This window comes from Psammomys obesus, unplaced genomic scaffold (genome assembly GCF_907164565.1).
Source record: "Psammomys obesus unplaced genomic scaffold, mPsaObe1.curated_primary_1811, whole genome shotgun sequence".
Classification (NCBI taxonomy): domain Eukaryota; kingdom Metazoa; phylum Chordata; class Mammalia; order Rodentia; family Muridae; genus Psammomys; species Psammomys obesus.
In genome coordinates this window covers 26,535,834-26,551,517 of record NW_026592510.1, presented here as the reverse complement: position 1 = coordinate 26,551,517, position 15,684 = coordinate 26,535,834, and the positions used below count along the sequence as shown (strand labels likewise).

At 39.6% G+C, this 15,684-nt stretch overlaps 1 protein-coding gene and 1 pseudogene across 2 annotated transcripts in view; both read right to left on the bottom strand.

Annotated features, from left to right (window-relative positions):
- Positions 1-1,019: 1,019 nt before the first annotated feature.
- The window catches only part of LOC129681806 (solute carrier family 22 member 19-like), a 32,563-nt gene continuing 17,898 nt past the window's right edge, over positions 1,020-15,684 (bottom strand). Inside the window, exons 5-10 of one of the 2 annotated variants that reach the window (XM_055613980.1) lie at positions 14,643-14,766; positions 9,619-9,734; positions 5,795-6,009; positions 4,123-4,231; positions 2,674-2,877; positions 1,020-1,080 (exon numbers count right to left, since the gene is read on the bottom strand). In XM_055613980.1, coding sequence (XP_055469955.1) covers positions 1,020-1,080; positions 2,674-2,877; positions 4,123-4,231; positions 5,795-6,009; positions 9,619-9,734; positions 14,643-14,766 — 829 coding nt within the window. The remainder of the gene's footprint in view (positions 1,081-2,673; positions 2,878-4,122; positions 4,232-5,794; positions 6,010-9,618; positions 9,735-14,642; positions 14,767-15,684) is intronic. The other variant, XM_055613981.1, reaches the window with a different exon arrangement.
- Positions 7,056-7,649, bottom strand: LOC129681807 (high mobility group protein B1-like; annotated as a pseudogene).

Genomic DNA, 15,684 nt, shown 5'->3' with positions numbered 1-15,684 from the left:
CCAGATTGATTTCCAAAGTGGTTGTACAAGTGGTTGAACCCTCCACCAGCAGTGGAAGAGGGTTCCCCTTTCTCCACACCCTCTCCAGCAAGTGTTGTCACTTGAGTTTTTTATCTTAGCCATTCTTATGGCTGTAAGGTGAAAACTGAAAAGTTTCTGTAAAGCAAAGCACACTGTTGTCAGAACAAAACGACTGCCTACAGATTAGGAAAGGATCTTAACCAGCCCTATATCTGACAGAGAGCTAATATCCAGAATATATAAAGAACTCAAGAAGTTAAACAGCAACAAATCAAGTAATCCAATTTTAAAAAATGGAGTACAGAGCTAAGGAGAGAATTCTCTGTAGAGGAATATAGAATGCCAGAGAAATACTTAAAGAAATGCTCAACATCCTCAGTCATCAGGGAAATGCAAATCAAAATGACTCTAGGAGATATTTTTTTTGTTTGTTTGTTTGTTTGTTTTGTTAGAAGTTAGGTTAGTGATGTTTTTGAGAAGATGCAAGGAACCTGGTGCTTTTTTCTTTTTGATTTATGGCCCCAGAAGTTAGCAACTTAGACCCACAATATCCTGTCCACTTTGATGTTCTGCCCTATCACAGGACAAAAAAACAGAGCATTAAACCGTGGACTGAAACATTGGAAATTGTTGAGAAAAATACATCTTCTTATATATAACAGTTTATTAAATATTTTATTTAGTATGTATGGTTCAAAACTATGCCCCCATTATATCATCTCCAGTTTCTTTCTCTCATACTTCCTTCTCCAATCTCATGTGCTCTTGCTTTTGTTTTTTATTGTTCCCTGTATGTGCATGGGTGCAGAGTCATATCCTGAGGCATGGGTAGCCTCTCAGGATTCACACTCCCGGAACTTTCTAACTTAACACAAACTTTTACTATATCGTTATTTGCTTAAAAATTGCTGTATCCAGAGTGATCCTAGATCATCGTAAATCTAAGTGATATTTTTTCTTATCTTGCTCCTTGATCAGATTCCAGTTCTTGGAGTTCCTTAAAACCGTGTCACTTTGATGAACATATCTTTCTGCTTTGTTTGTCTGGAGACTCTCCCTCTGTAACACATACAGCAAATATCAAAAACATGGAACAGGGAACAGAGAACAGAGGACATGGAGAAAAATTACATCCCGTACATTCTTCAGTGTAAACTCATCCTTCACTCAACATCCATTATGTAATTTGATTATGTCTTGTGAAATAAAAGGCCAACCTCCCCAGTAGCCTCTGTGTGATAGATAATCTTTTTTAATTAAATTTTACTTTTTTACATTAATTACATTTTATTCACTTTGTATCCCAGCTGTAGCCCCTTCCCTCATTCCCTCCCAATCACACCCTCCCTCCTTCATCTCTTCCCATGCCCCTCTCCAAGTCCACTGATAGGGGAGGTCCTCCTTCCCTTCCATCTGACCCTAGCTTATCAGGTCTCATCAGGACTGGCTGCAATGTCCTCCTCTGTGGCCTGGCAAAGCTGTGCTTCCCTTGGGGGTGGGGTGGGGGCAGGGTGGTCAAAGAGTCAGCCACTGAGTTCATGTCAGAGACAGTCCCTGTTCCCCTTACTAGGGAACCCACTTGAATACTGAACTGCCATGGACTACATCTGAGCAGGGGTTCTAGGTTATATCCATTAATGGACCTTGGTCCTTGGTTGGAGTATCAGTGCCTTGTGCCCAGATATTTTGGTTCTGTTGCTCTCCTTGTGGAGCTGTGATGGATAATCTTGGTGTCAACTTGACATACCAGAGAAGAGAGAACTTTGGTTGAAGGATTGATTCATCAGATTAGTCTGTGGCGTGTCTTTGGAGCATTTTATTGACTGCTAATTGATGTAAGGGAGCTCAGCTCACTGTGGTACTACCCTTAGGCAAATAACCTGAACTCTATATGCATGGCAGCTGAGCAAGCCAGAGGAAGCAAATCAAGGAAATAACATTTCTGGATTATTTTCTGCTTGAAGCTCCTGTCTTGGCTTTCCTCAGTGATGAACTCTAATCTAATAACTAAAATATAGCCTTTTCTCCTCAAGTTGCATTTGGTCAGTGTTTTATTACAGCAACAGAGAAGCAAACTAGGACACTTTCTACCTTGGTTATCATGGTGTTCTCCAAGGAGGTTTTGGGTGATGGAAAGCAAAGAAAATGTCCCCCAAAAATTTTGAAATCCTGCCCATTATTTCATATTCTATGATCCCTTTGTTGACTATGACCTTCTTCTCTGTCATGAACACTTTCATTCCTAATGAAAGGAAGATAATCTGAATCTCATAGCGAAAACAAGAGTCCTTCCCTCAGATTCAGTGTCATTTGTGGCAGGTCCTTTAGGCTTATGTAATTTTCTTTAAGTTATTCAGTGACCATGGCACACTCAAACATATAGGTACTGTCAGCTTCATTTCTATATCTCCCTATGCAGTCTAGGTAGTGCTGGTCTTTGTTAGAGAATCTTCCAGGCACATCTGAAACCACTGTATAAAAAATATGCAAATGGTTCCTATACCAAACACAATTTCCATGTGTAAACAAAAAAAAAGAACCATCTAGTTTTTAGCCTGCCTGGCACTAGTTTGAGAAACAAGGCTATTTCACCTTCCTCGTCACAGACCATTAACAACACACAAGTTCTATGAGGGGCAAGATTATACTCACTCATTTTCCACATCTTGGATGGAGTCAGGCAGAGGCTGATTCTTGGTCTCAGGAAGAAGAAGGACAACAAGGCCACCAAGGAAGGGGAGGACCCCATAGATGATCCAGGGCAAGGAGGCAGAATATGTCTTGAGGATCATAAACAGGGAAGACAGGGCTGCCCCAGCACTACCAGCAATTCCAACGACTCCTAAAGCAGTTGCCCTTGAGCACAAAGCAGATTTCAGAAATAACCGCATGGGGATGCACATTTAAAATTTGTTTCTTACCATCTTGCATTAATTAGAGAAATCAGCAGTGTAGTTAGACATAAAAATGTTGATAATTTTTGTTCTTGTTTTTCCTATTTCTGTTTCATTTGGTAATATCTTTTCTCAAGGTCACAATATTAAAATACTCATTTCTCACTTACAAAACCAAACACAGAAAAACAAAGACTACATGTTTTTTCTAATGGGGAGAGCCTAGATTTTAGCTTTTATGTATATGTGTACATGGGACGAAAGTATAGGAAAATAGAGGCTAGGAAAATAGAAAGGGAACAATAGAAAGTGATAGAAAATATATTAAGTGAGAAAAGGCTAATGGTATATATACATGGGACATAAAAGAAGGAGGGTGGTAGCTAGAGAGATGGAGGTAACTAGCAAAGGGAACTTGAGGGCCAAAAGTGGCAGAGCAACCAAAGCAAAATAGATGAAAAATGTATAATAAGCATACTGTTGTTTATGTTAACTTTTTTTTTTTTTTTTTTTTTTTTTTTTTTTTTTTTTTTTTTTTTTTTGGTTTTTCAAGACAGGGTTTTTCTGTGTAACAAAGCCCTGGCTGTCCTGGGACTTGCTTTGTAGACCAGACTGGCCTCAAACTCACAGAGAGCTCCCTGCCTCTGCTCCTCAAGTGCTAGGACAAAGGTGTGTGCCACCACACCTGGCCCCTTTATGCTGATTTTTTAAAACTTATTTTTCAAAAGGTTAAAAAAATAGATTATTTCTCATGACTTTTGCCTTTTCTGGGTTCCAAATATTATGTGAGATTTAGTTAGTGGTATGTTACTACTAAATCTACAACACAGTAACTGACCAAAAGGTGACATTGAGGAAACTTTGGACATACTTGTTATCGTCACAATTAATTGTTTTAGGCAACTATCCAGTCAATGAAAGTAAATGAGCTAAGAAGCCAGCAAGATGGCTCAGCAGGTAAAAGTGTTTGCCATCAAGACTGTGTTTCAATCCCAGAAACCAAAAGAAAATCAACTTCTGGAAGTTGTCTTCTGACCTCCATGGGTACATGGTAGAAGCACATGTCTGTATAAATACGTATCATATACACACATGCACACACAAAAATAATTTTAATTGATGAATTAATTCACAGTAAATGTCAAAAATATTTAAAAGTAAATAAACTAAGAAAATTTGTTCTGACAGTAAACCTTGAGTCTTGTACCTGATTATGGTGGGGAGTACCTCATTTGAATGCAGAAGAGTACTGCCAACAGAGACGATAGAAAAAGCTCCTCCCAAAGTTGCCACAATCATACGTAGGATCTGCATTTCTAGAGAGAAGGCCAAGGACAGTCATGAAATCTGAGCTGTGAGAATTTGTGCTCCCCAAATCCCAAGTGGAAAATATCCTTAATGGGGATGAGTAAAAGTGTAAAATATAGTGTAGAGAATGGGTACAGAGGTAAAATTCACTCCATTACTAACAAATTGAAGAAGGTGACCTATCTGCATATATAAGTTTATAGGGAATCAAAACTTCTGAACAATTGGATTCATAGGCCTTAAATCTCTTCAAATTCGCTTAAGAAGCAGAAAACCAAGTGTTCAGGAGGATCTCACTTTCATATTTTCTATCCAATTCCATCAGCAATTTCTCATTCAAAATGTAGGAATATCATGGAAAAATGACTAGGGATGATATGCCCATTCAGATACTCAAGGAATTTAAGTCCACAACGGATGTGAAATATTACAAAATTGTGTCATGAAAAGGTAGAAGTCCCACAGTGGTGTATAATCTGGAGATTGGCTTGGTTTGAAATAATGTCTCAAAACTCAAGAATAAGAATAGTAATGGGAAGAGGGACTGCCTCTGACATAATCTGATTGGCCTGCTCTTTGGTCACCTCCCCCTGAGTGGGGAGCAGCCTTACCAGGCCACAGAAGATGACAATGTAGCCACTCCTGATGAGATCTGATAGACTAAGATCAGAAGGAAGGAGAGGGAGACCTCCCCTATCAGTGGACTTGGGGAGGGGCATGCATGAAGAAGGGGGAGAGAAGGTGGGGATTAGGAGGGGAGGAAGAAGGTGGGATTAGAAGGGGAGGAGGGAGGGGGGTTTAGGGAGGATACGAAGTGAAAAAAGTGTAATTAATAAAAGTTAAAAAAAAAGAACCTCTGCTAGGAAAACTATCAAACTTTAGAAGCCACTCAAGGAGAGTTTCACAAAGCCATTTCCTACTCAATTCAATGTCATGTTAAGTTCCAACTTTGCATTGAGCCTTCAGGTGAGGCCTAAAGAAACTTACATCACTGCTTACATTCAAGAGTCACGACCCCTTGTGCACTGCTATTTATTACTTAAGTTCATTTAATTCAGTGGAGTCAACTCTAACAGTCTTAATGCTTAATCTAGTCATACTTTTATGTACTTCAATATAAGTGATGCCCATTTTCTTGATATAACTTTCCAAAGGAGGATTATATTTGTGACCTTACATTATGAGGCTCATAAGCAGACACACAGAGGTTAGAAAATAAACTGTTACTGAAGCTGGAGTAGTGAGACAGAGCTAGACAGAGGAAGAAACAGTATGCTGCAGTCATTTTCAATCGAATTACGAGCTCTGGCATGGAATAACAGACCTTGGGAATAATTGGCACAAGTTTCCGTGTGCATCTTGAATACAATAAATATTCATCTACTAGAACCAAATGTGACTGACTTCTGACTCTTCTCCAGGCATCTTAATGGAATAGTATGCCCCAAATGTCTACATTGGTCACAAGAAATCCGTAGAATTTATTTTGTTCTGATTTCATTGGCGGACCTAAAAGTACCAAGGAAAGGGAAGGAGATCATTTCTTTGCTCTCCATGTATCTTTTCCTCACCTTGAGGCACAAATGCTATGGCCAAAAGAGAAATTCCAAACAGGGACATGATAAACGGTTGACTTGTTCTACGTCCCATGTGATTCACTAAAACAATTCCAAATAAATTGGCCGGAATGGAGAGTGTACCAAAAAGACACTGCAATAGGAAGACATTTGTCCTTAGGTGCTGGAAGTTAATCAGCAGGCCAAATGCAGATGTCCATATCACAAATCTGTAAAGAACGGAAAGGCATGTCATGAGTTTGGAGCTGATGTCAAAGCAGTCAGCTTTAGTTGTTACAATCTCAAGGTCTAACTGTGTTTTCTTAGGTCCCCAAAGTGGCAGTGCTGATGGCAATGACTCAACTTCCACCTAAACTAGGTTCTTCTAGAAACCCTCAACCCTCAGAGAGACCCTCAAAGGCTGGCTGAATGCTCCTAACTGAGATAGGCAGCACATAATCTGAGTCCCCATGCTCACTTGGCTAATCCAGATTCTCTGAACAGTGACACACACCCCCAACATCCACCCACATAAAACCCAACACACGCTGCTGCTGCTGTCTACTACTGTCTACAGCAGCTTGACATTTTTCTAAATTAAACTGATATTTCTGTCCATTGAAAATGGTGGTTTGGTTGTTTCTCATTACTGACCTGCTTACAATTGGTGCTAAAACCCAGGAAAGGCACCTTTGGGGAATGAATCCCTTCAACCAAAAACTGACAACTGGGCTTTTCCATGGTACAGATCATTTGCCTCTGTCATGCATCATTTTTTTTTTTTGCTAATAAAAAATTATATTTACTTAGAAGCATTTAGAATGTCAACAAAACAGCCACTTTTTTGGCATCTACAGAGTAGTTAGTATTCAGTTAACAGAACAATAATTATCTTCACAAAAGTTGCAGCATAGACAACTGAAGATGAAAAACAAAACAAACAAACAAAAAAAAAAACAAGGAAAATAAAAACCTAACATCCCCATGTCTAACTAATTTGTGCTGTGCACCATCAACCGCTTTAAATGTCCATGCCAATTTACAACCCCCAGACTGTACCAGACAAGGTTAGTGGCCACTGAAAATACCACCAGGACAGGGCTAGCTAAAGACACATTTGGTAGTGTGTTAACTATACCAAAAAAAAAAAAAAAAAAAGACTGTATAGTTAAAAACAAATCTTATTCAGCCTTACATTTCAATATTTTTCTTTAAAAGGAGTTTGGGGGGGATTAAACGCTTAATAGACAAGAAAAAAAACTGCACTAGAACCAACTTATTCATCATCATCCCCCTCCTCATCCTCATCTTCCTCTTCCTTCTTTTCCTTGTTCTGTTCAGCCTTGACCACTCCCTTTTTCAAGGGGTCGGGTTTTCCTTTGGTGCTGTAGGCAGCAATATTCTTTTCCTATTTCTCCTTAGGCTTAGCAGCCTTCTTTTCATAGGGCTGCTTGTCATCTGAAGCAGTGTAGTTCCACAGCTCCCCTCGTTTCTTTGCAACATCACCAATGGATGCTCCAGGGTGCTCTCCTTTGATTTGGGGGCAGTACTCAACAGAACAAGAAGAAAGCCAAAGGAAGCATTTTGGGTGCATTGGGGTCCTTGAACTTCTTTTTGGTCTCCCCTTTGTAGGGGATGTAGCTTTTTATTTCTCTCTCATAATAAGCCTTGTCAGCCTTTACCATGTCTTCAAATTTCCCCTTTTCATTCTCAAACATGGTCTTCCAACTTTCTGAGCACTTCTTGGAGAACTCTGAGAAACTGACCGAGGCATCAGGGTGCTTCTTGTGTGCCTGCCAGCAGGTTTGCACAAAGAATATGCATATGAAGACATTTTGCCTCTTGGCTTCTTGGGATCTTTTTTGTCCATGTTTAGTTGATTTTTGTCTGCAAGGCAGAGTCTTCCAGTACCTGTCCTGCTTTGTGGCATGGTTATCCTGTGCTATATGGCTAATATCCACTTATAAGTGAGTAGATACCATGTGTGTCTTTCTGGGTTACCTCACTTAGTATGATCTTTTCTAGATCCATCCATTTGTCTGCAAATTTCATTGTTTTTAATAGCTGAGTAGTATTCCATGGTGTAAATGTACCACCGTTTCTTTATACATTCTTCTATCCATTGCTTTCTATCCATAGTCTATATCCCAGCAGATCTCCACACAACTGGAAGTTTCCATCCAGAAATCAATCTTGGCTTTACTGCTCCAGAACCAACTTACCTCTCTAGCCTTGGAGGTCCTACAAAACCAGAGGGCCATTGACTTGTTGACTGCCAAGAAAGACTTGTCTCTTGCTCAATTAAAAAAACAATATTGTTACTATGTAAACAATTTGGCCAGGTAGGCAAGGGTACATATCTTCACACAGATGTGCATCACACATCTGGCACACAGAACTAGACTCCTAGGATCCTACTTCAATGTAGGACTTTTACTATTGGACTCTTGCCTCATATCTCTCCTCCACCCTCTGACCTATATCCTCCTCATAGTAACAATTGCCCCCCCCCCATCTTTTCATATTTTTAGGAAAAAATTAATGAACTGACCCATTGCTCAGTGAACCGGATGCTTCTGACAGAATTCCCTCAGGTGTCCTACCATTGCCTTCTGGTTTAATCCCCTGCTTTGGCCCAACATTTCAGACTCCCTTTTCCAATGTCCACACTCAGACAGAAGTACTCAGAGGACCATGATCGCCCTGTATCATCAATAAAAGCCTGAAATGTTAAATTCTCAAATCTGTCCCCAAAGTGCTAATGACAATGACTTAACTCCCACTTGAGTGAGTTTTGCTAGGAAACATAAACCTAAAGCATTTTTCAGAAATCCTTAAATGCTGATTGAATGCTCCTTGCCACAACTCATTTGTCTAAAAAGTCTCAAAGTTAACCTCCTGGTTCCCCATTGGCTAACCAGGGAGATGAGTGGCCTTCTCTTACCATCAACCCATAGAAACTCCAACAAGCTTTTGCAGCTCCTGCTGTCCTCTAATGTCCAAGGCAGCTGGACAGGATTTTTTTTATTAAACTGTTCTTTATCTCCTCAGAGAATGACTGTTTGTTAGCTTTTCTGTGCATGCTTATAATTTGTTCCCTAAAATATTTATTGTAAATGATAATTGTATAATTTAATTATTTTTATTTTATGTACATTAGTGTTTTGCTCGCATGTGTAATATGTGAGAATGTCAGATATTGGAGTTAAAATAATTGTGAGCAACCACATGAGTGCTGGGAATTGAACCCAGGTCCTTTGTGAGAGCAGTGAATGAGTGCTCTTAACTGCTGAGCCATTTCTCTAGCCCTTGATATTATAATCACAATAGACTCTTATATGACTGCGAGACATATTGCTATTGAATTTTTGAAGGTGTAATGAAGTTTGTGGGATACATGATGAGTCCTTCCTGATTTTTAGATTTTTCACTGTATCTTGATCTGATTGAGGTTTAAATAACTGTATGTTGGGCTGGAGACATAACTCAGCCATTAAAGGGGAGGCTCACAATTCAAAATATAACCATGTGTATTCATTAAGATGTATACATTTGTGCATTTCATTTTGAAATTTTTATCTCTTGAAATTGAAAGAGGTGAAAGAACACACTCAGGGTCCAAGTTTGTACCAGGACTGAGCTTCTCAGCATCAGTCTCTAGTGATGAGTCCAGTTAAATGGTTGGATGAATACACTCTGCACTGCACAATTAGTCTGTGCTCCTATATTCAAAACCTTTTGACTACATCCAGCTCCAGGAATTTCCCATTTTATCTCCAAATGTAACAGAGAGAACATTTATCTTCAAACTATTTTACCAGGCACTGTATGAAGCCTACCTCACAAGGGACAGAAGACATATCCGCTTGCGCAGGTTGGGCGTACGGAACAAGTCCCACAGGGAAATTTTTGTCTGTGAGGCCTCCAGTTCCTCCTTCATGGTGGTTCTCACAACCTTCAACAACAACATTAATGAACTGATGGGCATTGTGGGTGTACTGGGCACCTGCAGAGAACTGGATCAATAGTCAGTGTTCCTGCCTAGTGAAAAAATATAAACATCAAAGGAGCAGTGTCAGCTCTAAAAGTGGCAAGAAGCCAAGAGAGCTAGAAAAATTCAACTGATTTCTACAGTCAGGATATGTGAAGCAAGGAAGTATAGATGGACTCAGAACACTGAAGACAGGATGTAGATGAGAGATGCAGATTAGGATGAAAAGAGATGAGTGAAGACTCATTTAGTGTAAGACCTCTAGAGGTTTGACTGAGAAATGCTCCCCACAGACTCGGGTATTTGAATGCTTGTTACCCAGTTGGTGGCACTGTTTAGAAGGTGGAATGGCTCTGAGATTCACAGCCTCACCCTACTTCCAGTTTGCACACTCTGCTTGTTGCTTGCAGTTAAAGATTTGGGCTCTTGGGTTTCCTGCTCCAGCTCCCTACTACCATGCCTCCTCCACAATTATGCATTCTCCTCTGGATCTGTAATCTCAGGCAAACTTCTATAAGTTTCTTTTGTTGTGGTATTTTTTTCACAGAAGCATAAAACTAACCAATACAGAAGTTGGTGCCAGAGAGTAGCTTGCTGCTATAGAGTTGGACCATAGGGCCTTTTGGGGGAATGGTGAAGACTTTGGAGCTTTAGACTAAACAGTCATTAATGTCGTAAACAGAGCTTAACAGGCCATTCTAGTAGGAATCTGAAAACAGTAGTGCTGAGAGTAATGCAGATGGTGGAGACCCAACTCATGAGGTTTCAGAGGGGAACCATGTTAGCAGCTGGACCACAGTCTACTGATAGGATATTTTGGAAAAGAATATGGTTGTTTTCTAGCCATATCCTGAGAATTTACATGAGACTGAATTGATGGTTCTCAACTTGCTCACCTAAAACCACTACAAAACACAGCTTTTTACGTTGTGATTTATAATAGTAGCAAAGTTATAGTTATAAAGTGACCACAAAAATAATTTTATGGTTGGGGTCACCACAACATGAGGAACTGTATTAAAGAGTCACAGCATTAGGAAGGTTAAGAACCACTGAACTAAATTAACAGGCAATAGACTAATTTATTTGGCAAAAAAAAAAATTTTTTTTCAAGACAGAAAAACACTGAATCTGTGGTGTGATTGTATTACTAAAAACTCTTACACAGGTCTACAGTGAAAAGGAGCTAGTAGAGCAAAAATAAATGCAATTGTAAAGCTTGCAGAGAAAAACATAAAAGTTAACTGGGATGATTTGCAATCAAGGCACGTGCTTAAAGAAAGGCTGTAAATGGATATGGACACCATTAAGGAAAGGTTTTTTTGTTCTTCATTGGAGAAATGGGAAATGAGCTGAAGAGCAAGGCCCCACCACCTAAGCTTCCAGCTTGTGAAAGGAGAAAGCCTAAGAGAGTAAGCACTGCTCCAACATAAAAAGCTGCAGTAGTAGATGTGGGCCAGGGTCCACCCCAAGCTGGCACAGCCCATTTTGGTAATGTGATGCATGTAGCACTGGCTTTGGAGGCATTAAAGATGCAAGAATTGAGGAGGTCATGGATTTTGCCTTCATAGTTTCAGAGAGTCACTGCTAGAAGGCCCTTAGAGTCCAGGAGGTCTTCATAGTACATTGTGTAAAGCTATGAAAGAGAAGCCTGGGTTTCAGTGAAAACCCCAAGCTATGGGAGGTGCCATAGCCGTGAAACATCTGCCAAGAAGAATGGAACAAACCTAAAAGAGATCTATGTTGCAGGCAGCAAATCTGAAAGCATAGAGCTTTAAAACTAAAGATCTAGACACTGGACATGGGGCTGCAGGATTTAGTGTTTGCCTTGCTGTATTTTGGTCTCACTTTGGCCCAGTGTTTCTTCACTCTGCTCCCAGTCCTTCCATTTGGAATTGGGATATATATTCTGTGCTGTTGTATGTTGGAAGTATGTGACTTGTTTTCATTTTATTTCACAGTGAGTCACAGTTAAGAGATTTTCTTGGGACTCAGAAGAAAGTTTGTACTTTAGTGTGGGTCTGGTGCTCTGTGTATTCAGATGCTAAATTCTGGGCCCCAAGATCTGGTTACAGTCCAGATGAGTGCATTCTCACATACACCTAACAACACTGTGTAAACTTTGCTCCCCAATTATCTCTGATTGTTTTTTGTCTTTTGTTTTTAAGGCTAGACAGCCTGTAACTGTGCAGAAGAGGGGTAGGCGGGGCTTTGATTCCCAGGCTTGGGGTCTCAGGAAAGGACTATGAGGCAGGGAAGAGAAGAAAGAAGAAGATGGAGAGAGAGGACCTGGTCTGATAGAGCAGACAACCAGACAGTACCAATTTTGGCAAATAACTCAGGATATGTATGTGGCAGGGAAGTAGCCAGACTAGCTAAGAAAATTAGTATAAATTGTATCTGCCCTGTTATTGTGCTTAAGTTCGTTAAATAAATCAATAGGTCTCTGTATCAATTATTTGGAAGCTGGCCATGTTAGAAAAACTCACAGAATAAAATTTCTACCATACTTTAGTCTTCCAACAGTACTGAAACTGAAAAACTATAGTGACTTTTCAAGTTAGGCTAAATGCATTTTACAGTATGATATGTCTATGAACCAGTGGGGTCTAGAGAGTAGAATATGGTGATTTTGATGAGAAATGTCCACCATAGGCTCATATATCTGAACACTTGGTCTCCAGTTGATGATTTGGGGATGATATCCAACCTTTAGAAGGTGGGTCCTTGCTGAAGGAAGTACATTACTGAGGGTATGCTTTAATTATCACTTCTCTCCACCTCCAGTTCACTCTCTATTTCCTGCTGCTATGCTTGCCTGCTGCCGTGCCTCCCCCATCATTATGGACCCTTCCTCTGAAACCATAAACCTTTACATTATCACAGAAACAATAAGTAACTAATATGCTTTAGTAGCTTCCATCTTTTTATCTTGTCCAGAGACCAATCCCAGAGGCTAGTGCTGAACTTTCTAAGGTCGTATTCCTCATTCCACCTAATCAAGATGATCCTTCATAGTCATGCTCAGAAACGAAACTAATATAAATAACCCCTCACAGGCATGCCTGGAGACTTGTATTCTAAGTGACTCTAGATCTTGTCAAATTGACCGTACCATCGCTGATGCTTTCCTACCAGAACTACAATAGGAATATATTGCTGAATATATCACATGCTTTGCTATCAGGATACAGAGAAATTAAGCTAAAATTGAGCTGAAAACTTCCTCCCTGCTGTTTTGCTTTCACAGGCCTGGAAAGTGCTATGCAGGCTGCTGCAGAAGAATTTTCATCACAGTTTACTCAGCTGTAAATACTTATGCTACACTATAACACACCAGGTGTGTTTTCTTGTGCAATGTTGGCATCACTTCCATGGAGTGAATAGAGTTGGAGTTGAGGCCTGTACCACAAGAAATAGCTTGTATTTGATACATCAGACCCAGGTGAAAACCCATAGCTTTGCAAATTGTAGATCTGAACAGGGAGAGTGTGGTAGTCTGAATGAGAATAGTCCCCATAGGCTCATGCACTGAATGCTTAGTTCCTACTTTGTGGAACTATTTGGGAAAGATTAGGAGGTGTGGTCTTGTTGGAGCTGTTTCACTGTGGTGGGCTTTGAGGTTTCAAAAGCTACACCACTCTCAGTTAGCTCTGGGTGTGTGTGTATGTGCGTGTGTGTGTGTGTGTGTGTGTGTGTGTGTGTGTCTTTGTCATCTCTTTCTTCCTCCTTTGTGCTTGTAGATAGAATATAATCTCTCATCTACTAATCAAGTACCATATTTGCTTGCCTGCTGTAATATTCCTCACTATAGGCTCTAACCCTCTGGAACTGTGAACCTCCAAATTAAATGCTTTCTTTTGTAAGTGCATTAGTCATAGTGTTTTTGACATGGTAATAGAAAACACAGGAAGCTATTCATGCTGTTTGGGGGCTGTTTTGTGCTTTGAACATGATGTGGCAATTGAATTGCCATCTAAATATCTTTGTTTGTGTCCATAGAGTACTGCTGCTGTCAGTTAGGGTCAGGGAAGCTTCTTTTTACAGTGGGTGCAGATACTGCAAACTCACAAATGGTCAAAGTGCTGAAAATAAGTGTCTGTTGAGTGCTCATCCCTAGATTTGACATCTATACCACCCCTCCCAATGCCCAAGGAACAACAAGAGCCAGAGGAAGCGGTCAAGCACATACAATTCTATCTTCAAGGCCTTATGTAGCCATTGTACATTTAAACTCTTAACCAGCCATTCTGGTTACCTGCACAGGACCCATCCTGAAGGTCCAGTCAACATTTCATCATGGAAAGTAGAACGGCTTGTAAGGACTTTCCCCCTCTTCAGAACTTACTGGCTATTGCTACATGAAAGGGTTCATAAAGGCCTACTGCTACTGAAAATTTATAGTCAGTTAATGATTTCTGAGATAGAAGATAGCCACTGTAAGTTGTCCACCATCCTGTAAATAACCTCTCACTGATGTTTCTATTGCTAACACTAATTTTTTGCTTCATACACAAAAAATACAAGAAAGTACAAAAGGACTGTATAAGAAGAGGAAAGGAACCAGTGGGAGAGAAGAACAAGAGCAATGAGTGATAGATACAATAAAATATATAATACACATACATGAATATGTTATAATGACTCATTATGTATAACTAATATATGCTAAGGAAAAGTTTTAAAATTAATAAAATGCTGTGGATACACTTTTACAAATTAAATTCAATAAGCAAAGGGAAGACAAACACGTTTTAGTTCCTTTTGAAAGAAATATAAGCAATAGAGTGACATATTACACCTTGATGCCTATACATATATGTATCAAGCTTATGTTTCCTTTGTGTCATAACCAGCTCCCATTATGCTTACCTCTATGGTTAGGACATCTCCAGAATTCTTCATTCCATTTATGTGTGCAACTTTTCTAAGTTCCTTTAAGCCCTTCTGAGGTTTGTTGGTCATAATCAGCCATCGAGCTGACTCTGACAGCCACCTATTCAAGAAGAGGATGGAATTATAAACAATTCTTCTGTGGTCATTTTCTGTGCCAAATTTGTCCATGGATATAGCTTTAGTATTAGTCTGATGGTTACAACTCATTCTGTTATATAAGTAAATATAATCCAGTGTTTTCTGGTACTAGGACACAATTTACCCATGCAGTACACTTGTACTTTTGAAATGTAGACTTGGAGTCATGTTGGTCTCCCTGCTATGACTTGGAGGTAAAATTTACATGGAGTTCAGTGAACTGAAACAAGGGACACTTATATAGTACTTTTCCAGATTTCCTTGTTAGAATGTAGAAAATATTTAATTAAGCATCTCTGAAAAAAAATTACATACTAATTATATCATCTGAATTGCAATCATTCCTATACCAAGAATGTGATGAAAGAATGATCTGACCATGCATGAAAGAATAATCTGATGAAAAGTTCTCATTTATATAATGGGAGCATCAGTGCCACAATGTTGAATGATGTGTTGTGAAATTTTAAATTACATGACTGAGTCTGACAGAATGTCTATTCATTTGTCTGCATGAACTCATCTCACTGTATCAAACCTGTAATCACCTCTAAGAGTCAGTTCTAAACAAGTATGTCTCTTCTTTAGGTTTGTTTGTTTGTTTGTTTGTTTGTTTGTTTGTTTAAGGAAAAGGTGTAGCTAAATATGTGGGTTTGGAAGCTAAACCCACATATCCTCTTGCACTAAGTAGGAAAACCCAGCTTCCTCTGCTCGGGCCCATCCAGGCAGCCCAGAAACTCATCTGCAGGAGAAAATTACATCTCAACCATACTAAGACTTAGTCCTCTCCTGAACATTGTGTCTCTGGGGGAAAAAAAAGAGTAACCTGAACAAAGAAGAAGAAGAAGAAGAAGAAGAAGAAGAAGAAGAAGAAGAAGAA